Source organism: Rhinichthys klamathensis, unplaced genomic scaffold, assembly GCF_029890125.1.
Source record: "Rhinichthys klamathensis goyatoka isolate OS25496 unplaced genomic scaffold, OSU_Roscu_1.1 h1tg000196l_1, whole genome shotgun sequence".
NCBI lineage: Eukaryota > Metazoa > Chordata > Actinopteri > Cypriniformes > Leuciscidae > Rhinichthys > Rhinichthys klamathensis.
This window is the reverse complement of record NW_026606722.1, coordinates 2,508,082-2,534,225: the sequence shown is the minus strand read 5'-3', so window position 1 is coordinate 2,534,225 and position 26,144 is coordinate 2,508,082. Positions and strand designations below refer to the sequence as shown.

Below are 26,144 nucleotides of genomic sequence, written 5' to 3'. Positions count from 1 at the left end.
AATGTGTTAACGATTTTGTAAGCATATGTGTAGTTGTGCTTGGAGTCAATTGTTTTATTTGTGATAACTCAAGGAAACATGCCAAATTGTACAGACATAATTTTTGGCCAGGCTGTCATGCAAAGAAATTATGAACACATGGAAAAACAAGAGAGGACCAATGAAATATTAATAACTGACTAACATTTTTACTCTGAGTGGCTTTATACATACGGCCCCAGGTCAGCTTGAGTGCTGCTGCTTCATCTGTTCAGTTTTGTTCTCAGCAGCAAAATCATGCAGTCTCCCCCTACTGGTTATTATCACGTTGTACACATAGATCTGAATAATTATTATAGATCTGAAACGGTTATTTTGATTTTTGTTCCCCCTCTGGCAAAGCCGCAAAGATTATAAATTATTACACTTGTAGTTTGATAAGCATTTATTGTTTTTTATGTATTTATTTTATTTATACACATATGGCAGGAAACATTAGAAACACACACACACACACACACACACACACACCTTTAATGGAAATAATGGTAGGCCTACCAAACTCGCACACAACTTCTTTGTAATTCTTTAGTGATCAGTAAAAAAAAAAAAAAAATTGATGTGCTTATTTCATTATACTGAAGTGATATAAAGACAACAACACAAGGATACAGTTTCAGTTAGGCTATTTATGTCAATAAAGAAGAGTCCAGTGCGCTATAGGCCTAAATAAATGTGACTTGACTTGATGTGTCCTGTTACTTGCAATTTGCTTAAACATGTATGATACTGTCATTGATATTGCAATAATATTATTTCGTACGGAATAAAAATAATAATAAAAAAAATTAACCGAGCCGGAAGTAAACAAAGCGCACCGCTGTTGTTGGATTCAGTTGCCATGGTAACCGTTACAACAACTGTGGCAGCAACAGATGCTAGTCCACCTCTCCACAACTAAAAGTTAATGATTTCAGCTTCCAGACACACTTTTGATATCACAATTAAAAGGAAAAATGGCAGCTAATTTACAGGCACAACACGAGACGCAGAGCGGAGTTTACACGTTTTCCAGCCGTCCGCGTGCGGTTCCCAACCGCCCCAAATACAGAGCCGATCCGCTGCTGTGAGTCACACACACACACACACACCCACACACACACACACACAGAGAAATCTCACTTCACATATTCTGACCATTTAACAGTCTAAATGTCATTGATAGACTGATATATTTAAGATGTTCCTAGATGTTTTGACGCTATATCTGAGGAATTATCTTTTTTCCCCCAAATGTGGGTCCTCCTGTGAACATCAGGTTTAGCCTAAGCAAAGCTTTTTTCCTGTCATTTTGTTTTATGTGATCTCTCTCTCTCTCTCTCTCTCTCTCTCTCTCTCTCTCTCTCTCTCTCTCTCTCTCTCTCTCTCTCTCTCTCTCTCTCTCTCTCTCTTAAAGAATGTATTATCTGAAACCAGTTTTAAGTAACAAAAACTGTACTAATAATAATACCAACTGTAATACTAACTGTACTAATATTTATAATACTAGAAAACTATGATTAACGTTAGCTGCTACCAGGGTAACGTTAAGCTTTTTGTTATTGGCGAAAGTTACATTACCAAATATCAAAGGTTTGGGGACCTGGCTAAAATATTCATATTAATATTGTTAATTCACATATGATGGTTTGCACATTTTTGCAAAGAAATAAATAAAAAAGAAAATTATTTCTCAAATGGATAAAAACATGCAAAATTCGAACATATATATTTTTTCTTTACTGTATAATGCAGAAATGAAGAAGAGAGCAGTTATGGAAACATCATGTATGACCGACGTGTTGTCAGAGGAAATACATATGCTCAACATATCCTACCCATTGTGAGTATTAATGCACAGAGGTTAGAAATCTTTCTTATAAGAAGCAGATACAGTTTATTTGTATTTGTGTAGTCTGACAGCATAATGTGAAAATACCAGAGTACAAAACAGCCCAAAAAGCTCATTAGTTTTATGAACCATAGAACCATGTGTTTTGTATGCTACTGTGATAAGAGCACAATTGATGAATGAAATTGAATAGAATATAAAAGAATATAGATGTGTTTATCAGACATCTCAGCCCGATCCAGTGGAGTTCCTGAGACAGCAGGAGGTCAGAAGAAGAGCGATGTCCAGAAAACGGATGAAGGAGCAGTTTGGCCCCAAAACACCAGAACCACTAGAGGGCAGAAAGAACATAGATTTGCAGACAGGTAGTGAATGATTTTGCACAATAAACTATCAGGTGCTTAATGTCGGAGCCCAATGTTGAGCTCTGGTGCTCATGAGAAACCAGTGTTGGAGTCTGTCCCAGCCCATGTTCCCATCTTTTTTCCCCTACTACTTTGTCTATTAATACAATCTGACAAAAAGCTACCCTAAAATAACATATGCTTACTTTCATTGTGTTACAAGTGTAAATCTCAGAATGGAAATGCATCTTCACATACATGTAAGCCCAGAAATGATGATGAAATCTCTCACTGATGTGTTTTTTTAGAGATGTATCTGGAAGAGCTGAGCGATCGTGTAGAGGACGTCAGCGTGGAATGCCAAACAGACATGTTCCTGGACAAACCAGCCACTCCCCTCTTCGTCCCAGCCAAAACCGGACGCGATGCAGCCACACAGATAGAAGAGGGAGAGGTGAAGTATAGATTTTAGGATGTCATTAGGATGTCATTCCCATTTGTCATTTTAGGTTTCAGAAGGGTCTTCGCGAGCGCCCCCCTTTGAGGTCGATATGCGCCCTCCATGCACACTTTTGCAGAGCCTGTGAGTGCCGCAGCAGACTTTTTCCCGACAGCCAAAGCGGCATTACATCACAAAAGTGCGGACTCTTAGGAAGACCTTGAGTGTTTAGGGTGCCATTTGGGACAGGGCCTTAATCTTCAACAGAAAAGTTAATTGTGCTACTTTCTCGCGAGAAGTGAATCAATGCTCTCCATGTCCCGTGTGATGGAAAGGCTGTTCGCTGCACACGACACACTTTCAGGTGCACGTGCTTCAGAGTTAATCACAAACTCTGGATCAAACCCTGAGTTGACAGAGAACATTTAAATACCGAGCTTTGTGAGCCCGCCGAACCTGATCTAAACCTCATCTGAAACTCAGACTTTGTTCAACTAGCTTCATGCAACAGGCCTAGAATAGGTCATAAACTTCCACAGTCTCAAAATTATTCCACCCCCTGAATAGAATCCCTCAAAACAGCACACATCTGCAAAACAGGTGTTGTCTCAAGCACACCTGATGGAGCTAATCAAGGGCTTCATTAGTAGCACCAGGTGTGCTAGAGCTAGAACACATGAAACATCTGAACTGGCTAGGTTTGTTGAGTGTCACGTTTGACTACATGTTAGAAATATGGCTAAGTCAAAAGAATGCATAGCATAAGGGTGTTCTACTAAGTATTAAAGATGCTTACCAATAAAGGGGTGAATCATTTTGAGACTGCAGAAGTCATTAAAAGTTGCATTTTCAGTTGAATTTGGGGAAACCCCTTGTTGAGCTATTTCAATTACTTTTGTTTGATTTGTTCATTGCAAACAGCCGAAAGTCTCTCAATTTGGTCAATAAACCTGATTTTCAATGGGATTTGAATCATTTTGATTACAACTGTAATTGGCGCAAGATGTCATCAGTTATTTCTGGGATTTTTTGGCTTCATTTTTCTATAGTGGAAGGAAGTGAAGACACGTCGTCCATCTTTTTTTTACAGTCTATGGCAGGGGTCTCAAACTCAACTTAACTGGGGGCCGCTGGAGGTAGAGTCGGGGTCAGGCTGGGCCGCATCAAGTATTCCACAAAAAAATAGTATTCAAGTATTCCAAAAAAAGGAGCACAACTGATCCAATCTTCTCAATCTTTATTATTAACGTTTCTTCTGATCTGTTCCTCTGAATTTGAGCATTCCTTTCTGTACATGATTGGTTCTTCATTAGCTTTCCTTCTGACAGTTGAAGTTCATTTTACAAACTTTCTTTATCTTTTCCTTATAACACATATTTGTGGTACTTATATTTCCTCATGTCCTTTTTATTTTCAATATGATATTGAATGTTTTTTTGGAAGGCACATTTCCTTTTATTATACTTTGTTATAGAAATTGTTATAGAAAAACAATTATTGCTTTTGAAATACAAATATTTGCAGTCATGTCTGCCCGTCTTATTGAATTCTTTCTACACATGTATAGTGTCTCAGGCAAATTACTGACTTTGCACAAATCAAAGCAAACCTTCTTATCAACCTGTTGGACACATATTACAAGCTCAAAATGACTATTCTCACATTGTTTTAGAGCAGGGGTCTCCAACACGTCGCTCGTGAGCTAACAGTAGCTCGAGGCCTGATTGGTGGTAGCTCGCCAAGGGGCCGTTCACATATCGCGCTCACATATTTTGTGCGCTCAAGTTCGTTATTTCAAATGTAGGCACGCGGCAAGCCCGCTCATAATTGAAGCGACGCGCTCATTTTTTCCAGGCGCAGTATGTTTGTACTTCGCGGTTGTCTATGACAACTATTGACAACAAACCCACCGTAAGCTGTCACGAGACTATCTATGGTAACCCATAAGGGATAAAAAAATAAAAACGCGGCACACGCAACAACGGGCCGCACTTAAGGCCAATTTATACTTCTGCGTCGGGTGCGCGCAGTAGTTACGGCGTAGCATACGCACAGACGCGTACCATACGCCGTACCCTTCGCCGTAACCTGACGCGCACCTCCTCAAAAATGTACAAAAATGTACGACGCGGACCGCAAGATCTGTGATTGGTCGGCTTGGTAGCATCGCGTTTCCTCCTATGCATTTCCGGCGTGTTCTTCTGCACCGCCCGCCATTTTTAAATTCTAAGTACAGCGAAACTGTTAAAAAAACTAAAAATTTACCTTTTCCACCTCGATAAGCTCCAACTCCAAGATGATCTGCTCTCTTTCAGTCGCCATTGCTTGTAGTAACCTAAACTCAAAACAGCCGCGAGGAATCTTCTTCTTCTTGCCGCGAGGAATCTAAACACAGTGGAACATTAAAACCCTCCGCCGCCAACTAGCGTTTCGGCGCTGTACTGCAGAGCAACGCAGACCTAAACGCAGAAGTATAAATGCTCATGACGGCGTTGCCTACGTGCGTAGCCTACGCCGTACAGTACGGCGTACACTCGACGCAGAAGTATAAATTGGCCTTAACATTAAACCAAAGCCCGTCTACGGAAAGCCTGGCCACTCCCTATTAAGTCCTATTGTACCGAATTTTGGTTGTAGTTCCACCAGAATTCCACTGGGGGCGATCGTCCGAGTGCAAAATGAATGGGAGTCAATGGGGCTAGACGGCTAAATTTGTCTCTTTTACCCGATTGTCATTGAGAAATCTCAGATTTGAATGTACGTTCTGCAAGTTCAACATGGGTTATAGGTCGAAAGTTGAATGAACGAGTGCTTATGTCCTTTCGATTTCTTACAGGTTGAGTTGTTGTTGCCCATAACACGCTAGCATTTTGCTAATGGACGCTGATTGGTCAGTGAAGGACTGATTACGACCAGAGACACCGCTTGATGGCATCGTGGCATCCGAAGCGGGACCAATGTTAAGGCCATAGGCGGACTGAACTCTTTATATACAATAGACTGTAAAAAAAGATATTTACCCGTGTCAGATGTGTAGTTGATGCCTCGAGAGAAAAGAAAGTGCAAAAGCATAAACATAATAAATACACAGACGCCCTATTGGCCGCTTTGTGGAAAAAGCATTTTCTGTGATTGACCCGATTTTAGCAATAACAAAGATAACTGATGGATCCTTTATCTATGGTAATACGATATGGTACAACTACAATGCAGTGCAAATAGTAAATATAATACAGTGAGTAATAGTAAATAGTTTAGTCAATAAAATAAACAAACAGTATACAGCAAATAAAATAGTAATGAAAAGGCTATATAAAATATAGGCTATATAAAATAAAATGACACAACCCTGTATATTTTTGTTAAATTTCAGTTTTATTGATCAGTAAGAGACATTATAACAGTATAAGTAGCCTAAAAGGTATAATAATGTAATAATTTAGCCAGTATGGTCTGGCACCAGAAGACAACACACCACCACAACTTCAATCAAACAGTTTTATTGATAGAGGGGACTGCAAGGACAGGCTAAACACAACCTGGAAAAGCCGTAGAATTACACAGAGCACTACGTGTATTCACTCACTTCATTAGTGACAAACCCCAGAATCAATTACAGTGGTACTTCAAACTCATTTAAAACCTCAACTTCATGCAGGTGTAAAATGGTACCCATGACTGTTCCCTAAACCTTCCCAGTTTCAGTCCCACCCACCTTTACTATCACCCTCTATTATTATGAAGCACAACTTTATTTAATACATTAGTTTAGTTTAAAACAGAGGGGGGGGGGGGGGATTCCACGTAGCCCACACCGTTCCGTGACGAGAAATGTGAGCGATGTCGTCACGATGATTGGTATCAGGCAGTCTCAGTCAAACAAGGGGAAATCCCACCGTAAGTCCATTTCAAAAAGGGCAAAGTCCAGCCGGGCGATAGCATCAGCATTCCGCACAGTCGCGGCGGCACTCCTAACTTCCCATCTCTATACTCTCTCCCCGCACCCGCTATCTATCTATCTTCATCGCCGGCGGTCCTATCCAACCGCGAACGACACCCCCCTCCCAAAATAAAGGTGAGTACCGCCGTCCTGTTATCCACAATGCAAACCGAACCAAGCCCCTATCTCGTCTTTTGCACCCCATTTAAACCTTTTCCACACCCAGCCTCTCAATACACAACTCCCGCCCCGGTGTTTCTCATTTCTCAATCAGTCTCAATAATTAGTTGCCAAGACAATATCCCAAAACGCCACCCACATTACACTATCCCCTCCCCAATGGAACAGACTCGTCCCAGAGTCATACAGAATCCATCTCATAGTCCCGCGTCCACCCAGGTTGACGTCGCTCTCGTACTGGGCGTTGTAACTTTGGCTGATGTATCACCACTGTAGAGCCATCCTGCCGTCCGTCCGGGTCCCTTTGTTGTATATCCGGCTCCTTAACAGGCTGTTGTACTGGACCAGCAACCAGTGATTCTGACCCTTCCGAGTTACGTGGGAGCACAGGTGCCCTTTGATGAACCCAACTGGCGCCCAAAGGAACATCCAACTGGCCGGCCACCCTCCGACTTGGGCACTGGGACTCAGTTTCTGAGAGAGAAGAAAGAACATATGGTTTAAGTCTGTTAAAATGCACCACTATCTCCGGCCCCCCCTCTCCTAACACCACGCGATACAATACATCAGAGATGCGTTCCACAACTTTATAAGGGCCCCGGTATCGTCTTTGTAGTTTTGGGCAAACGCCTTTTTTCTTTGCCTTATTCCGTACCCACACCAGTTCCCCCATAGAATAGAACTGCAAATTAGCCCGAAGATCAAATGACTCCTTCTGCTGCCCAGAAGCTTTTGCCTGATGTCTTTTTACGACCTCTACCACTGTGGATAATGTGTCTGCCAACCCAGTCACATACTCACTGGCGGACACAAACTTCTCATCATGGCCTACATTTAGCATCACGTCCAGAGGAAGAACAATCTCCTGTCCAAACAAGATCTTGTAAGGTGTAAACCCTGTACTGGCATGGACACTACTTCGGTAAGCCATCAACACGTACGGCAACAGACAGTCCCAGTTGGATTGATTCTCATCAACAAACAAACTCAACATTGACAGTAGAGTACGATTAAATCGCTCCACCAAATCATTAGACTGCGGATGATATGGGGAGCTACGCGTCTTACTCATATCCAACAGTCGGCACAATTCTCTAAACAGGGCAGACTCAAAATTTCGCCCCTGGTCAGAATGAATACTGCGGGGAGTGCCAAAGCGACATATCCACTCCTCAACCAGGACACGAGCAACTGACTGTGCCTCCTGGTTGATAAGGGGAAATGCCTCAGTCCATTTAGAAAAGTAATCACTCACGACAAGGATATACCTATGCTTTCTAGGCGTCTCAGGTAGAGGCCCCAAAATGTCCAAAGCAATACGTTCGTGAGGACGAGATGTAACTGAAAAATTCATTGGAGCACAGGGGGCCTTCCCATGTGTTTTTCGGGAAGCACAGTCTACACATTGTCTACACCACTGTCTTACATCCGCAAACCATCCTGGCCAATAGAAACGATCTCTTACTTTCTCTTGCAATTTTTGAAAACTTAAATGGCCTCCTGTTACCGAACTGTGCAGTTGATTTAACACAGATGCTACCAGCACCTTAGGGAGAACCACCTGTACTTTTGAAGCTGCATCTGAGAAAGGAGGGGGCACTCGTACCAACCGCTGGTCTTGCAACCGCAATTGGCCCCAAACAGAACTATACTTCTTCAGGGCAGCATTATGCTGTATTTCAGTAGCATTATCATCTGGGTCCTGCCTAAGATGAATTAGGAGGGCCAATTCTGGATCATCTCGCTGGGCCTGTGCCAAGTCATCACCCACCCCAACATTTGTTTTCTTCTGCACCACCTGAGGACCTTCCTTAACAGCACACACTGATATAGCTGGTCTATGCATAGGGCTGATGTGGCCTTCTTGCTCCTTGGCTTTCACGTAAGCAGGTAGCCGCGACAAGGCATCTGCATTGCCATGCTGTTTTCCAGGGCGATGTACAATTTTGTAGTGAAAACTTGCCAATTGCTCCACCCATCGAGCTAGCTGCCCCTCTAAGCCCTGAAAGTTATGCAACCATCTCAATGAGTTATGGTCTGTGCGCAACACAAACTCTTTCCCTAGCAAAAAATGCTTAAAGTACTTTGTAAAAGTCACCATCGCTAACAACTCTTTCTTTGTAGTTGCATACTTGCGTTCCTCTTTGGTAAGGGCCCGACTGGCATAAGCTATTACTCGCTCCAACCCACCCTCCTCTTGCGAAAGCACAGCTCCTACCCCCACATCACTACCAATATAAAGGTTTTATTGGGGTCAGGATAAGCGAGCACAGGAGAAGTAATTAACCTAGCCTTCAACTGGTTGAAGGCTACCTGACACTCCTCACCCCACCTAAATCTTCTCCCCTTCTCAGTCAGCTGATGTAATGGACGTGCTATGTCTGCAAACCCCCTTACAAACGGTCTATAATAGGAGGCCAAACCTAAAAAGCTCCTCACTTCAGTCTGAGTCCCAGGGATGGGCCATTCTCTCACTGCTTCCACCTTTACAGGGTCGGCCATAATTCCATCCGCAGAAATTATATGCCCTAAATACTTGACACGAGAGGAAAACAAATCACACTTAGAAGGTTTTACCTTCAGATTTGCAGCCTTCAACTTAGCCAATACTTCCCCCAATCTCGATAAATGCTCCTGAAATGAACGACCGAACACTATAATGTCGTCCAAATAAACTAAACACGTAGTCCATTGCAAATCAGCTAAAACCAAATCCATTAAACGCTGAAATGTACTAGGTGAATTGCAAAGGCCAAAACTTAAGACGTTAAATTCGAATAACCCATGTCTTGTGGAAAAAGCGGTCTTGCACTTATCTTCAGCATCTACCTCAACCTGCCAGTAACCACTGGCAAGATCCAGAGTGGAAAATAGCTTTGCATTAGTCAAACTATCAAGAGCATCATCTATTCGGGGAAGGGGATAGGCATCTTTAGCTGTAACATCATTCAGCTTCCGGTAGTCTACGCAAAAGCGCAAACTACCATCCTTCTTTCTTACTGGGACAACCGGAGCCGCCCATGGACTACATGAGGGCTGTATAATCCCATTTTTTTGCATTTGCTTAATATGATCATGTACCTCTTGTTGCAAGTGCAACGGAACTCGACGTGGGGGTATCTTAATTGGCTTTGCCTCCCCTGTATTAATCTGATGCAAGGTCAGGTGGGTTCGCCCTAGATCATGATCCCCTGTGCTAAACACAGGATGGCCTGCGTTTCAACCAGAGACAGCCCCTTTTGGTCTAACCCCAGCTGCCTTAAGAGAGCCTCCACCGACCACCCTACGGGCACCTCCATCTCATTCTGTTGGCTGAAAGCCACTGCTTCAGGACCAACTACTATGTCTGTAGACAAGATCCCAATCTTCGTCCCCTGCCTAAGGGTGAGAGGATTATCCGTTACATTAATCACTCTAACAGGAATAACCCCTTGCCCCACATTACAAATGACTCGAGCCACTAAAAGGTCACAGTGTTTTGATAAAGTGGAGGAAGGCTCCACCATCCCAGCTATCGGTCCTGCAAGGAGCCCTTCTACTACCCCGGAAATAATAGCTTCACTACGCGGCTGTACTATTGAGTCTATTTGAACAGTGACAGCCTTAGGCTGACAAGCATCCACTAATAAAATTAAAGGGAACTTCCTACCCATGACTGAACAGCACTTTTCCCTCAAATCAATAATTGCCCCATACTTAAGCAGAAAATCCATTCCCAACAAAATATCAGGGGTAGATATATCCGCTACAAGAAACTCATTTATTAATGCTAGTGAACCAAACTGACAAATAGTTTGCCACCGGCCTAGAATGTACATAGTACCCCCATTAGCTGCAGAAGCTTCGCCCCCATAATCGAACAACTGACACCCCCCTTCTGTTAACTGTAACCACACATGTTTCGGGATAATTGAGGCCTGCGCCCCCGTATCCAATAACAGATGTACATCAGACCCACCTATTTTAGCATTGAGATACACTCCAGAGCTGGGTTGGTTACACAGGGCCAATCTCGTGGACTTCACTAATGAGGGGGTAGGCATTTGGCCCTCTGTGCCTGCCCCCTCTAGTTTCCCTGCAAATAGGGACAATTTCGACGTAAATGACGGTTACAACCACACTCCCAACAGGCTTCTCGATCACGAGATGACCGGTCCGTAGCCCACCCCATCTGTCCCCGAGTCTCAAAGGAACCATTTCGCCTCCCAGATGGTGGCATCTCAACACAAGCCTGTAGTGACTGAACTGTCTGCTGCAAAGTTTTTACTTCCTGCCTCAACCCTTCAACCACTCCCAAAAGTGTCTCCATTTGCTTATTATCTGTAATACCTTCTGACACCACCCGCACTTTAGTATCTGCAACAGGGCAATTTCGCTCCAAACTTCGGATTAATTCTAATTCAGAAGCCAAATTGACAGCCTCTTCCAAGGTGGATGGTTTTGCACTGCGAAGTTGGACACGCAAATCCCCGCTCCCCACGTGTTCTATAAAATGGTCACGGGCAAATAGATCACGTGTATTATTATCAGCAGCGGGATAAGCTTTAGTAATCAACCGGCGCAAAGCATTGCCAAATTCCCTCGCAGTCTCACTATGCAATCGCCGACGGGCTAAAAAACTGGCCCGGTTCCAATCATCACTATCACACGGCTCCAAACACCTCCCTAACGATGCTTTTAATACTATATAACTGCTTCGAGAGTCAGTTGATAATCCACAAAAAATGTCTCGAGCCCTTCCAGATAACAATAAGGAGAGGAACTTCAACTTCAAGCTATCGTCCCAGCCATTCACCTCAGCGGCCATTTCAAATTGTCCTATCCAATCTGACCAATCACGATTAACTCCTGTAAAAGTTTCAGGCATAAACACTGGTCGTGTTGTCGCCATCCTAGACACTGAACCTTGCCCTGTTAGCACCCTATCAAAAGAAGCCGATGGTGTGTTATCCCCCTCTGGGTCCAACATAATGACCCCTAAAATCTCACCGCTGCCACCAGTGTAATAATTTATTAATTTAATAATTTGCCAAGACAATATCCCAAAACGCCACCCACATTACAATAAGTTATACAAGACAAGAAATAAAGTAAACCATTCAGACACAGCAGGATACAACGTTAAAATAGCCAAAATATAAAGTTATGAAACTTCACTTTGCCCTCAGCCAAAACGATTTGCCAGGGAACAAATGATACGATTAATAAGACCAAAGATCTCCCGTTAGATATACACAAGACGAATTATACCTCGTTTAACCACTACTAGAGACATCAGAGCCAGCGGCACACGTCAGACGCACTAGCCGAGGAAAGGCTGTTTCAGGCGGGGTGCAGCACCCCGCCTGAAACAGCCTTTCCTCGGCTAGTGCGTCTGACGTGTGCCGCTGGCTCTGATGTCTCTAGTAGTGGTTAAACGAGGTATAATTCGTCTTGTGTATATCTAACGGGAGATCTTTGGTCTTATTAATCGTATCATTTGTTCCCTGGCAAATCGTTTTGGCTGAGGGCAAAGGGTCTCAATAAGCTGAGACCCGGTGAAAGACTGGTCCTCACAACTCCGAACACGTCAGATCAAACTTTTAAATAGGCGCTATCTTTATAAATAAACCACAGATTTGAGCTTTAAACAACTACATTGTCGACTGAAAAACTATTAAAACTACATTTCGTGACACAATAACAGTAGTATTTTTAAATTTCGCGGCTTCTCTCGTCTGTCTATGCGCGAAAGCACCAGTGAATGAAGGATTGCCGTAAAGCAGGTTTCTGGTCGTACGATGTGTATGACGTCATTGACATTTTAAAAGACTTTTTAAAGCAAATAAGTGACTCTAAAAAATCTAACACCCAGTAATGTGTAATTTTGTTGCATCTTCTTTCGAATACAACATTCAAATTACTAGACAAAAAATTATATCCTGAGAAAAGTGGATTTTTAGGGGTATTGCTCCATAGACCTCCATTCATTCTGCACTCCGCCTGTGAGCGCCCTCATATGGATCTAGAGTGGAACTGCAACCAGTTCAGACCCCGGAAGTTTATTATTAGACATTCTCTGATTAAACTTTAATGTCAAGTAGGGGGCCACAAAATATCACCCCGCGGGCCTCAAATGGCCCTCGGGCCGCGAGTTTGAGACCACTGGTCTATGGCCTAGAGACTGTAGTGTACACTGTGACTCATGAGTTTTAAAAAGCTTACCTTAAATATGTCAAATGAATAAATAGTGCTCATAAACAGCTGTTGAGATTCTCACTTGAAATGCGTGGAGGGTTGGACCAGAACCGAGGGTTTTTACCCAAAACCCTGCTCATCACAGTTGAATTGCTGTTGCATTCAGTGAACTAAATCAATGCATTATATAATTAAATGAATACAATCTGTAAATGCGTCATGCTGTAGACTAGTTCTAAATGAATGTTTGACGGAAAGCATTGCGTTTAACATCTCTAAATCTGCCGATCATTTCCCAGTGGTAAGACTTGCATCTGTTCTTCTTGTCTGCAGCTGTTTGATTTTGACATGGAGGTCCGGCCCGTGCTGCAGGTGTTGGTGGGGAAGACGATAGAGCAGGCATTGCTGGAAGTGCTGGAGGAGGAGGAGCTGGCTAACCTGAGGGCCCAGCAGCAGACATTCAAGGAGATCCGTGACGCTGAGCTGGTGGAGGTGCAGAGGCTAGAGGAGAGGGAACGGCGCCTCCGTGTGGAGAAGGTGGGAATCACTACAAACCATACACAGCATGATGCTCAGCCAAAAAACACCAAGGTTGTGGTTTTAATTAAGTCAGAGGTAAAGACTATGGCCACAGAGATACGGGCCACAAAACAATATTGTTGTCTGGAAATATCGGCACAATTTAGTTGCCGGTTGTTAAAAGTTCAGTAGATAGGTGCATTGTGGCCTGAACTTGACTTTGTTCCAGCAAAATGCATTAGGGGGTGGCTGACAAATTACAAATAAAGAAAAGAAAAAATATAGAGATAACTATAACAATAACTGTAGCATCCACACCAAGTTGTCTGTCACTTTAAAGCAGGATGGATTCTCATTGGCTGTCAAAAATCAGTCTGAAAGTAATTCCAATGACAACTTTTCTATGTGCCGTTATCGTTATATTTGTGGTGTGGACTCTGCTCTGTTATATTTAGAATGATTGTTGTTGTTATTATGGTTATTGTCCTTGGTGTGAATGGTGTAACACATATGACACTAAAATAATGCAATAAACATTAACTTAACAGCATAAAATGTCACACAAAACACCCTACATTTACAGACAACAAAAATTAGAAGAAACCAGTTCTTTTATTTATAATATATCGCAATATCTGATGTGTCACACTAGGACCTCTGGGAATGTCCTTTTACTGTTTTCAACTGTAAATGATATGGTAATTTGTTGGTAATTTATAGTTTTTACTTGCAAAAAAACAAATTTGACAGTATTTTACAGTAAAATACATCCAACTGCATCAACCATAGCAGTTTTTTCTTCCAGATTTTTACCAATTTACAGGTTTTTACTGTAACATATATACATTATATATAAATATAAATTATATTTATATATATAATATATCTTTTTTTAACATAATTTATTCACATATTATATTTTTATGAATGTACAAGTGATAGTATTTTTTTTTCAGTTCACTTATTTAGTCCTTTGGTGTGAAATATATTTTTAAAGTAAAAACATTTCATTTCATCTCTAAATTATTATCTTAAAACAGTGTGCATAATAATTATAAAAGAAAAATCTTGTTTACGAAGCTTTGTAATAGAGAATAAACACAATAAAATTATAATATATATATATATATAATATATATATATATATATATATATATATATATATATATATATATATATATATATATATATATATATATATATAAGCAGTTTACTGCACCAAAACTAAATTCTAGTAAAATGCATTTCTCTTGACGTTATGACAGTAATCCAAGAGGGTTAAGTAATGCTTCTTATGTATTTTCAATGTATTAATCCAATGCAGGAGAACCGGATAAAGCAGCAGAAGGCAGTGCTGGAAAAAGAGAAGGAGACAGCAGATAAAATTGCTGCCAGAGCATTTGCTCAACAGTATTTGTCTGACTTGTTGCCCTCAGTCTATTCCAATCTGAGGGATTGTGGGTACTTCTATGACCCTGTGCAGAGAGGCAAGTGCATGAAAAACAGAGAAACTGAATTCAACTCTGTATTAGTTCATCTCTAGATCTTTATTGAATAATACATGAATTGCCATTATACTGTCTATGAAAGTTCATTATCTCTGCTCCAGATATCGAGACCGAATTCCTCCCTTGGCTGATGGAAGAAGTCAGCAATACTTTAGAACAGAGATATGTAGCAAGAACAGTGCTTGACAGTGAGTGATTTTTGTATTTTATTTTTTTAATTTTTTACATAACACTGACTTTGGGATTAATCTATCAAGTCTGTTGTTGTCTTGTGGAGATCCATTAGGCAGTGATAACAGTATTTTGGGCATAATTTGGATTTCTTGTTCTTCCACAGTGCTCATTCAAGATGTCACTAACCAAAGATCTGAGGCCTTTCAGATGAAAGAATGAATGATTTCCATTAGAGGTAAACAGGATGAAACATTTAATCACTCTAACACATTTGTCAAATTAAAATCTGTTTATGTAATGTCAGTTTAATTAAATAGTTGAGGCGAAGAATTAACCTTATAGTCTATTCTCATTTCAGGTCATACCAGGAAACCAGAAAGATGCTGGAAAATAGTAAAGGGTTCACACATTCTTTATAAAAATCTAATTAATATTCATGTCATTATAAATATATTATTTGAATCAAATTGCGAAAAAGATGCAAATCTGTCACTATACTGTTCAAGAACTGCGCTTCAAGAACAACACTGTAGGAGGCGCTGCGGAGTAAAAATACTGCTCATCACTCAAACTATTATTGCTGTAATGCGAGTGTATTAAATTGGAAACTTGTAATCGACTCTCGTTTATATTTAGAGTTTGTAAAAGCAGCATTATTTGAAGAATATATTAATGGTTCGGTTTCATGTCCTCCCCAAATGTGATATATGTTGTACCGAGGAGCTGTTTTCAAAACGTTGCCCATGATACTGTACTAGGATGATGTCAGTCCTCGTAAACTTCATAAAAAAATAAAAAAATTCCAGAGGAATGACTATTTCATTTTTCCGTCAACCTGTCTCGCCTGGTCCTTTGCCTAAACACCGTGACGCGAACTGTTGGACGGTTCCGCTCCAGCTTTCATTCACTTCGCCTATATACCGCTCTATTTTAATCCTGCTTCTCCATTGGTCAACTCCCACCTACGGCCACGCCCACTAGGTGCTCCGGAGTTTCACTTCCGTCGGTGCAGCTCTGGCAACACAAACAGAAACAGGCGTGTTGATGTAAATACATCGTTAAGGAAAGACCTCTGAGCCACATCACAGTGTACTTACTTATTCAGACTTAAACCGACGTGAATGTTTGAATGACCTAATTACTATTGTACATCATTCAAACATACGAGGTTTCATTACAAAGCAAACACGAAATAAAAGCTGGATGTACGGAGACGTTTAATGGGCAAAAGCGCCCATAATCTATTCTAGACTAAACAGTTTTGTATAGAACTCCCTCTCTCTTTCTCTCTCTCTCTCTCTGTCTCTATCTCTCTCAGATAAGCGATTACCCTTAATAATTCAACAGTTTGCAGTCGTCATGTGAATGAAAGTGCTAAGCTTTTCCTCATGTTACGCATACATTTTTTTATCTTGTGAAATTTCCAAGCACAGGTGCAGCAATGACTAAAACATTGCCTCAAACTTTTCACATTTAGATGTTCCTGCAGTAGTTATGTAATGACTGTAATGATGGCTCTCTCTAGTGAATCACTGATCAAATTACCTGTTTATCATTTCTTGAGGTTAAGGGGAACACACACGTTTATTTAGGTAGCCTCTTTAAATGATGATGTACTACACAACTTTATTTTGTCAGATTTTGTTATCTTTAATTTAGTCTCCAAAGTATAAGCATACACTCGCAATATCTCTGTCAGACAAGCAAAAACTTTGTTATATTTTATATTTATGAATAGGTGATGGATGGATCAATTAATTTAAAGGTGCAAATGTTTGAGTGATACAAGGGGGATACAGCATGACAGTCGAGTCATGTAAATATTTTTTGATTGTTTCAGAAATTTGAGTATGAGAGTATAACCCACATTTTTTTAAATTTGTGCTCAACATGCTCAGGTTGGGCAAAGTGAAATGTGTGTGTGGCATGGTAAACCCATAGACTAAAAACAAACACAACCCTACATTATGGGGACAAAATGTCCCCACAAAGATGGCAATATCCAAAATCCTTGTCCTTGTAGGGACATTGTTTGGTCCCGTTGGAGAAGTGGTGTTTTTTTGAAAATGTAAATGCAGAAAGTTTTCTGTGATGGGTACTGTAGGTTTAGGGATATGGTTAGTGTAAGGGCATAGAATAAACAGTTTGTACAGTACCGTATAAAAATCATCATGTCTATGGAAAGTCCCCATAAAACACAAACGTGTGTGTGAATATGTGTTGGTTCATGGCTTAGTCTTCTATAGCCATATAGCAATATGTTGTATAGACTAAACATTGTTGATGACTGATGACTGATGTTGATGACTGATGACACAATATCTTCACAATATATAAAAACTTGATTTCCAGAAAAGCACGCCATAGTAGGCGATCCATCTATTGATGTCTGTAATATCTCCCACAAATTGCTCCGTTCCTGTATTTTATGTGACACACTTTCATTATACTGACAGATAAATATCCAAACACCCTTTTCAAGTTCCAACATGAAGAAAATTGTTGAAGCATTCTGGGTTTTCGGGTTTATTATGTATGTGTTTGAAAATGGCCTTCATAGACAGTAAAGAAAACATCACAACCAATCAAAAGATGTTTACAGTAGTAGGCCTATGTAGCCTACATTTACCTGTACACTACTAAGATGAGGAATTTACACTGCCGGATAAAGGGAAATCATATTCATTGACACAAATGTTAGAGATTTGTAAATAATAATAATAAAATAAAAACATCCGAGTCTTTTATGACCTAAAAAAAAAAAAAAAAAAAACACGAACTTGAACAGTCCCACATTGTTTTACCACTTTATAATGCTAGCTAGCTAACTATTTCTGAATGGTGCACTTCCGTTTGCAGGGCACCAGTTCCTAGTACTATTACTGCACATTATTCTGTATTTGAAATCATTTTTCAAGTAAACTTCAGTCATTCAGCTATCTTCTACTATGATGTGAAAGGCTTTGAAGCCACACTTGAGCAGGGCGCTACTCCTCCGTTGGCGTTGTGGGCGTCGCGCGCGTGTCTCAAACAGGAACTGGAGTCGCTGACTGTCATTCAGCCGCGCGCACAAAGGTGAGCGCACCGTCAGCCATATTACCAGCGCCGGACTCTGTGCTCATTTCCTCGGAGGGAGGGGAATTATCGGCCGAAGCTGGACTGAATTTACTCACCGGCTCTGGTAAGATTTGCTCCTATCGATTATCGCATGGGTCAAAGACCACAACACAGTTATTGCGTCTATCATTCATTCCCTGCTCTTTGTATGACGCCGCCCAGTTCAAACAGAAATCTCTACCAACAACAGGTGCTGCTCTGATAATGGGACAGTCTGTATCTTACCATAAAGATGGGGTGTTTTATAAGTCATGAAAAGGGGGGACAAAGCGTTCCTATTTTAAAGATGAACAGCGTTTAGTTACCATGAGGATACTTAAGCTAGATGCACATTTTTGTTTAGATAGCCCAGTGAGTGATACGTTTGGGAAACGTGAAACGCGCGGTTTTTACTTCAGTTAAGTAAAATATCGAAATCAGCTTATTTTCTTTACCCTCGATTCCGTTAACGCTTATCAAACATGCCGGTGTAATCGGAACACCGTAACGTTACTTAACTGTGTTTCCTGCACTATTCAACAACGTCAGTCTTCGGTGAAACCATCGGTGTAATCTGAATCCCGAACGAATGACTATATGAGCCAGTTCCTTTCAGTGAATCCAAAACAGACCTCCAGCCCGAGAAATGCAGTCACCAAATGAATGACTCTGATGAGGTTGCTATTTTTAGTGATTCAATAAATAACTTACAGTGCTTGCAGTGCATTGCTGCCCGAAAACAATATTCTCATTAACCGGATCTTTATTAGTGCATGATTCATGAAAAAAAAAAAAAACATGAATCAGTCAGAGGTGTTACTGAATTAATCGGACTCCCTTAGTGATAGCCTATTGCTTTCGTCATGTCCGACTTGTGAACCGAAACTGTTAGGCTAGTGTGCTATGTTGTAGCCTACAGTGCAAACAGACACCGAATGGTTGTTAAAGGGATAGTTCACCCAAAAATGAAAATTGCCATCATTTACTCACCCTCATGTTGTTCCAAACCTGTATGAGTTTCTTTCTTCTATTGAAGTTATTTTGAAGAATGTTGCTAACCACAGACAGACAGTTGATGGACCCCGTTGACTTCCATAGTGTTTTCTTTCACTGGGGTCCATCAACTGTCTGGTTACCAACATTCTTGAAATTGTCTTCTTTTGTATTCAACAGAAGAAAGAAATTCATACAGGTTTGGATGGAACAACTTGAGGGCGAGTAAACGATGACAGAAATGTCATTTTTGGGTGAGCTGTCCCTTTAAGAATCCTCTCCCACACTAGTATAAAGAACATGTTGTGCAATTAAAATGTTCCATGAATGTTAAATGTTCTTCATGGAACAATAAATTCCCCAAAAATAACCTTTTTATTTATTTTAAAGTGTACATTATGTATAATGAGAAGTAATTTAAATGTGTAAGCATACTTGGGGGGAAAAAACTGTATACAATTTATTTGATTTGCTATAGCCTATAATCTTTTTTGTTGTTGAAAATAAAATATAATATTAGAGAGACAGCTGAGGGCAGCAAATTCTCTCTCTCTCTCTCTCTCTCTCTCTCTCTCTCTCTCTCTCTCTCTCTCTCTCTCTCTCTCTCTCTCTCTCTCTCTCTCTCTCTCTCTCTCTCTCTCTCTCTCTCTCTCTCTCGCTATATGTATGTATATATATATATATATATATATATATATATATATATATATAAATAAATAAATTATATAGCATTTATATATATAAATAAATGTGTATATATATTATATATAAATAAATTATATTATATAGCATTTATATATATAAATAAATGTGTATATATATATATATATATATATATATATTATATATATAATAAATTATATTATGTAGCATTTATATATATATATATATAAATAAATTATATATATACACACACACACACACACACACACATTTATTTATATATATAAATAAATGTGTGTGTATATACACTACCGTTCAAAAGTTTGGGGTCGGTACGATTTTAAATACTTTTAAAAGAATTCTCTTCTGCTAACCATGGCTGCGCTTATTTGATTAAAAATACAACAAAAATCAGTTATAGTCACTGATCTATATAATGACATTATATATAGATCAGTGGTTATAGTATTAAATATTATTCCAGTGTAAATCAGCTGTTTTCTGTGTGAATATATAGTAAAGTGTAATTTATTCCTGTGATCAAAGCTGAATTTTCAGCATCACCAGTGTCAGTGTCTTCAGTGTCAAATTATCCTTCACAAATCAGTATAATATGAGGATTTGATGCTCAAGAAACATTTATTATTATTATCAATCAATGTTGAAACAGTTGTTGGTCTGTCAGTTTTACAGTTTTTTTTTAAAGTTTTTTTTAGGATTCTTTGATGAATAGGAAGTTCAAAAGAACAGCATTTGTTTGAAATAGAATCTTTTGTAACATTATAAATGTCTTTACTGTCCTTGATAATTAAAAGTATTGATTTCTTTCCTCCAAAAAATAAAATTCTCACTGACCCCAAACTTTTGAACGGTAGTGTATATATATATATATATATATATATATATATATATATATATATATATATATATATATATATATATATATATATATATATAAATTCTATTATATAGAATTCATATATATAAATAAATGTGTGTGTATATATATATAAATATATAAATGCTATATAATATAATTTATTTATATATATATATGTATATATGTATATATATATATATATATATTTATATATTATTAAGCTTGCTTGACTCTGGTACCGCTACATTTTATAACCGAATATTTGGCTGCATTCCCTGTCAAGGGTTGATCTTTGGGAAACAGAGACTGGAGCAAATATTTGCAGAATGGGGTGGGGACTTTAAGGCAGGCGGTGTTACCTCTTTTGGGTGAGGCTGTCACAATCTTGAGTTCCAGTTTTTTAATCGTGATTCATTTGGCTGTATGGAGTGCGTCAGGGTTTATTCTCACCCATGTTTAAATGACAGACAGACCGTTTGTGAGTCATTCTCACTAGCGCTGCTCAAACGCGTTCCTCTTCTTTCTGCTTCAGAGGGAGGCTCCGTGGAAACTCACATTATTCTGAATCTTTGACGGGATCTACAACAGGACTCAAAATGCCTAAACCTGTAAGTATTCTTCAAGTCTTATTCTTATTGGTAAAATGTTTGTTTGTATAGAAAGTGTTTCAACTTCTGTTCAGTGTTTTGAAATGTTCTGGACTATTTCTTTTAGGATAGAAAACATGCTTGTGTCTTTTGACTTCAACTTAACATGGAATGAAAGTTTAGTTCTTAAACGTTATACGTTCAAACCGTTGTAGTTTCTAAATGTTGGGAATTTATCTATAAATCTTTAACTTTATGCAAATTCTGGCAGTGCTTCTCACTGACAGTTACTTCTCAGAGGCATTTGTTTCAAGGCATAGTTTATAAGGCTTTTGGATAATTTATTCCTGTTTTTGTCTTGTTTATCTTTACAAAATTGTAATCCTGAGAATGTGTGACTTATGTAAGCCTAGGTAAAATGTTTGAAACAAACGTCATATTGAATTTGCTTATGAACACTGAAAACGGCAAGTGCAGCTTGAAGCATGTCAGTTTGTTTAAGATAGTAACAGCGTTGTCAGGAAGCGTACAGAGGAAATGACATCATCATGCTGCTTCTCATTCATTCCTGGCCCTCAGCACTGCCTACCGAAACACTGAATACAAAAACGCTTGTTCTTGGTGCCATGGTCAGTTTGGATTGGATCCAAGTGGAGGATTTCGTCATTTTTCAAGATTCAGTCATTTAGATGCTTTTAAATCAAGATTGGCTATCAGTAATGATTATCTGATAATGATTACACATTTGATTCGATTTTTCTCTGAAAGAGAGTGTAAGGGTTTCAGTTTTCTATATTATGTCTTAATATTTTCCCTCCTCTTTCAGGTGTGTCTATAATAAGCACTTTCAGCAGCTGAGGGTGTTTCCTCTCAAATCTTTGTTTTCATTTGTTCTATTGAATAATTGATAACCAGACAATGCCTGTCACGCCCTTTGGTGATGTAGTACAAAAGCACATTGTGCTGTAATCAATGTGCTCGTGTATTCTCTGGCTTTAGCTCATACCAGCTCAACGAAAGACTAACAGAACCATCCAAATCGGGACTTCAGGCTAAAGCCAGTTCAAAGGAAAAATAAGTACATGGTCCCTTTACTTTTTGTCCCCTTTTATAGTACATGAAGGCGACATTTCAAATTAGGCTCACTGGAATTTCTTTTAACTCAAATTGGGCCCTATCATACACCCAGCGCGATGCGGCGCAAGGCTTTTTTGCTAGTTTCAGCCTGACGCAGTTATCCTTTTTTGACATCCTGCGCCACGTTGTTTAAATAGCAAATGCAGTTGCACCCATTTGTGCGCTCTGGTCTGAAAGCGAGGTGTGTTCTGGTGCTTTGTTGGCGCGTTGCTATTTTTTGAGGCAACTGAAATAGACTGCGCTATTGACTAATAAAAACCTGGTCTAAAGTCAGTGGCACATTTTTTTTGTGGTTATTTAAAGGGCACATTAGTAATATGAGCCTATATGCGGGTGCACAACGCATGTACACTACTTATTACACACACAGAGACGCGCAGCATCACACAAACATGCCAAATATTAAAAATAAAAGGATTACAATGTAAAAGATTATTATTGTGTACATAAAGATATGGTGGAATCTGGCTTGTCCCGTCGATGGTCTGCTTGCTCGCTTTAACCTCGCGCGCTTAAGCTGATCCGTTTCCTTGCTAGAGAAGCGTTCAGTCTTTCCGCTTGCAAATTCCGCCGTGTATATAGCGAATCCGCCATGGCGTGAGCGCAACTGCTTTTTAAAGGGAATGGGAGATGAGACAATGATTGGTTTATTGCACGTTACGCCCAAAACACACCCATTACTCATTAAGAGAATAGGGACAACCCTTTAGACCATGCGCCGGGTGCGCTGACCATTTTTCCTGTCGTTAAACTAGCAAAAGTGTATTCGGACACGCCCTGAGTGCATTTTAGACCATGAGCTTAGATCGTTATAATAGGGCCCATTGGGATTACAGGGGCCTTTTATCTCTTCATAAAGACTTATTTTTGTGCAGTTCTTATGAACTTTTACCATAGTTCATTTTGTAAACTGATACATTTTTATGTTTACATATTTACGGCTTGCATAGTAAACTTGCTCGATCGCTCCCCTAGTACAGCATTGCTTTTGTGATGCTAAGCACTCAGGAATGAGTCCTGTGAAACACCAATCTTGATAAGCTGAAGATTTGTACATGGAAGCTAAAATGACATGGTTTCTTCTGCAAATGCATTTTCACATTTGTTTTTAACACTAGGGCTGCTCGGTTATGGCTAAAACTATAATCACGATCATTTTGGTCCATATTTAAATCATGATGATTTAACACTAGTGGGCAGTGAATTTCACGATATGAGTAATTTTAAATATCAGTGAAATTTCATCAAACTAATACTAGGTTAACTAATGTAAGAAAAAGGTCCTCAAAATAATTATATAAGACAAGTAAACAGTCACCAGTACAATAAGAACAAATAAACTAATTATAAACAAAACAGAAATAAAGAAATAAAACAGAATGAAAATACAAAATAAATAAACAATTTTAAGTTTTTCAGGAAGATGTACTAACAGATATTAGTATAGGGTATTCAGATACATAATAGCCTAAAAAAAAAAAATAATAATAATCAAATGTAAAATAACACTGCATAGTCTTACTCTACACATTTAATCTAGATTGATCCTTATTAAAGCTACTTAAGTAATTCAGCCAAAAATGATTTTATAACATTTGTTGTTTGATTATCATTAATGACAGCAGCAGTTTTTTTAGGCTGCTGTCACTTTAAGAGCTAATGCACCGATCCAATATACTGTTACCCACGCGTTGACTGTGTACGTTTACTTAAAGGTGAACTAAGTAACTTTTTTACCTTAAGCGAACAGCTTTGGAGTCATTGTAATGTTTATATTACTGATTTCGTGATGAATGGTGGTCGTCTCGCACCCCCCTGGTGCCTGTGAGCCGCAAAACCACCCTTGCAACTTTGGGCCGGCGGGCCGCCGGCCTCAGTGTTAGGAAGTATCGTGTGATATCAGGTCTTGCGAGGTAACGAATTGCTTTACGTCAAAAAACAGATCTGATAAAATGAGCATCAAAGAGAAATAACCCGGCGCCGTATACATGTGGTGTTCGAGGCGCACATACAATACAGACTGCCGACAGTTAAACAGGGCGCGCGCAGCTCTTAAAGGGGCCATACCTTATTTCCACTCGTTACAGCGTCCATCCTACTGAACAGGTACCGGTGTACAGGGGGAGGGGATCCGGCCGTGAGTGCGAGCCATCTCTGCGTGAGTGCTATTCACGACAGTACAAGTACTCCACAGCGACTCTAGGGGTCGCTGTTTGACAAAAACGGAATTCCTACTTATTGCTGCTTTAAGATATATCCCACTGTTTACACTCCAAAAGGGCATTTTTACATTTTTGGCATTTGTGTGTACGTGTTTTAGGCGCGTATCTGAAAGCCCGTTTGCTTATCCTTGTTCGGCTCCGACTCGGCTGCTCACACAGAAAGCCACCTGGGGAACTGTGTCTCTTTTGCGGCTTAATGCGCTTTTAATAACACCGCTTAATATTAAACACGTCCCGCAGTTTAGCAACAGTAGGCTGCATTTTACAATACTCACTTATTTGGCTGATTTGAATGTTATTTGGGCTTTTAGAGAGGAACAAAAGCACGCCGCTGTGAAGGAAAGGACGCTGTCCTGGAGGTGCACTGGCTGAATGTGGCAGCGGCACAATAATCGGTTTACCTCAATTATCTTGTTTTCATAATCTTTGGAAGCCGAAATCGAAAATCAATTGCGATTAATCGCACAACCCTAGTTAACATTGTTGGTTGGGTTTTGGTTTAGTGAAGGTGGTTAAGTAAAGTTAGCCACAGTAGAGCATTTAGCACCTAAATCAAACATTTCAATTCCTAACTTCCATGATGCATACGATACCAAAACCCGTCTCCTGTGTAATTCAGGACAGTGTTAAAGGGATAGTTCACCCAAAATCGAAAATTCTGTAATCATTTACTCACCCTTATGTTGTTCCAAACCAATCAGCAATGCTATTTGAAACACAATTTTGGGTTCTCCAGTTAACCTTTCAGTGAACAGTTCTTAAAAGTTAAGAGCATTTTAATAATCCAAAGAACATTTTTCAACTCTTGTGCAATGGAAAGGCTCCATGGATGTTTCTTCGTGGAACCAGATGCCAATAAAAAACCCTTTATTTTAAGAGTCTAGCATTATTTGTAGATTAACAGTACAAGCGTATGTGTGTGGTTATATTTTTCATAAGCAAACTTTTTATTTTTATGTTTTAGTCAGACATTTTCCGAGTTTTAAGCGCCTTGTAATGCAGATAATTTGGTCTGATGACGTCTGACGCTAGTTGGAACCTGAGATTGGCGACTGTACTTGATTTCGCCAGTCGGGCAGCTGAAACCTTTCTGAGAGCAATGCAGAGAAATGGTGAGACTCTATTAAAATGCAGCCTGATGCAGGAGGTGGACCACTGAGAGGACGTTTCTGAAAGAGACCCTTTGTTTGGCTGAGTAAATGGATACCCCTCCATCTCCCCCTCTTTGGCGAGTTGGATGCCAGGGCTTTAAGCTGAACTCTTCACCACTAGATTTCAGATGTACACAGCAGGCCTATGATTCCTTTTCTTTAAAACGACGGTGGATGGTCTAGATCAAGCTATGTATTTGTGTTGTTCATTATGTGTAATTGTATATTTTAATTAATTAACACCAACACTGAATGTCCGTGTGA

The 26,144-nt window shown here is 39.7% G+C and overlaps 2 protein-coding genes across 3 annotated transcripts in view; both read left to right on the top strand.

Moving 5' to 3' along the window:
• Positions 1 to 875: 875 nt before the first annotated feature.
• rsph3 (radial spoke head 3) lies at positions 876 to 15,603 on the top strand. 2 transcript variants are annotated; one of them, XM_056262674.1, is made up of 9 exons: positions 876 to 1,105; positions 1,774 to 1,861; positions 2,094 to 2,235; positions 2,523 to 2,668; positions 13,284 to 13,487; positions 14,794 to 14,956; positions 15,079 to 15,165; positions 15,315 to 15,386; positions 15,510 to 15,603. In XM_056262674.1, the coding sequence occupies exons 1-8, from the start codon at positions 996 to 998 to the stop codon at positions 15,368 to 15,370; spliced, it is 996 nt and encodes a 331-aa protein (XP_056118649.1). In that variant the 5' UTR covers positions 876 to 995; the 3' UTR covers positions 15,371 to 15,386; positions 15,510 to 15,603. The 2 variants fall into 2 exon arrangements, with proteins under 2 accessions (XP_056118649.1, XP_056118648.1); XM_056262673.1 differs by having other exon boundaries at positions 15,315 to 15,598.
• Positions 15,604 to 18,189: 2,586 nt separating this feature from the next.
• Positions 18,190 to 26,144, top strand: part of ezrb (ezrin b) — a 31,872-nt gene continuing 23,917 nt past the window's right edge. The window contains exons 1-2 of the mRNA XM_056262660.1: positions 18,190 to 18,332; positions 21,316 to 21,391. Of these exons, the coding sequence (XP_056118635.1) occupies positions 21,380 to 21,391 (12 nt within the window). The 5' untranslated portion in view covers positions 18,190 to 18,332; positions 21,316 to 21,379. The remainder of the gene's footprint in view (positions 18,333 to 21,315; positions 21,392 to 26,144) is intronic.

Bases quoted from the DNA above. Each gene is read 5' to 3' on its own strand.
- rsph3 (XM_056262674.1), top strand. From the start codon at position 996: ATGGCAGCTAATTTACAGGCACAACACGAGACGCAGAGCGGAGTTTAC. The intron at 1,106-1,773 runs GTGAGTCACACA...TGTATAATGCAG, and splicing joins TACAGAGCCGATCCGCTGCT to AAATGAAGAAGAGAGCAGTT. The intron at 13,488-14,793 runs GTGGGAATCACT...AATCCAATGCAG, and splicing joins GGCGCCTCCGTGTGGAGAAG to GAGAACCGGATAAAGCAGCA.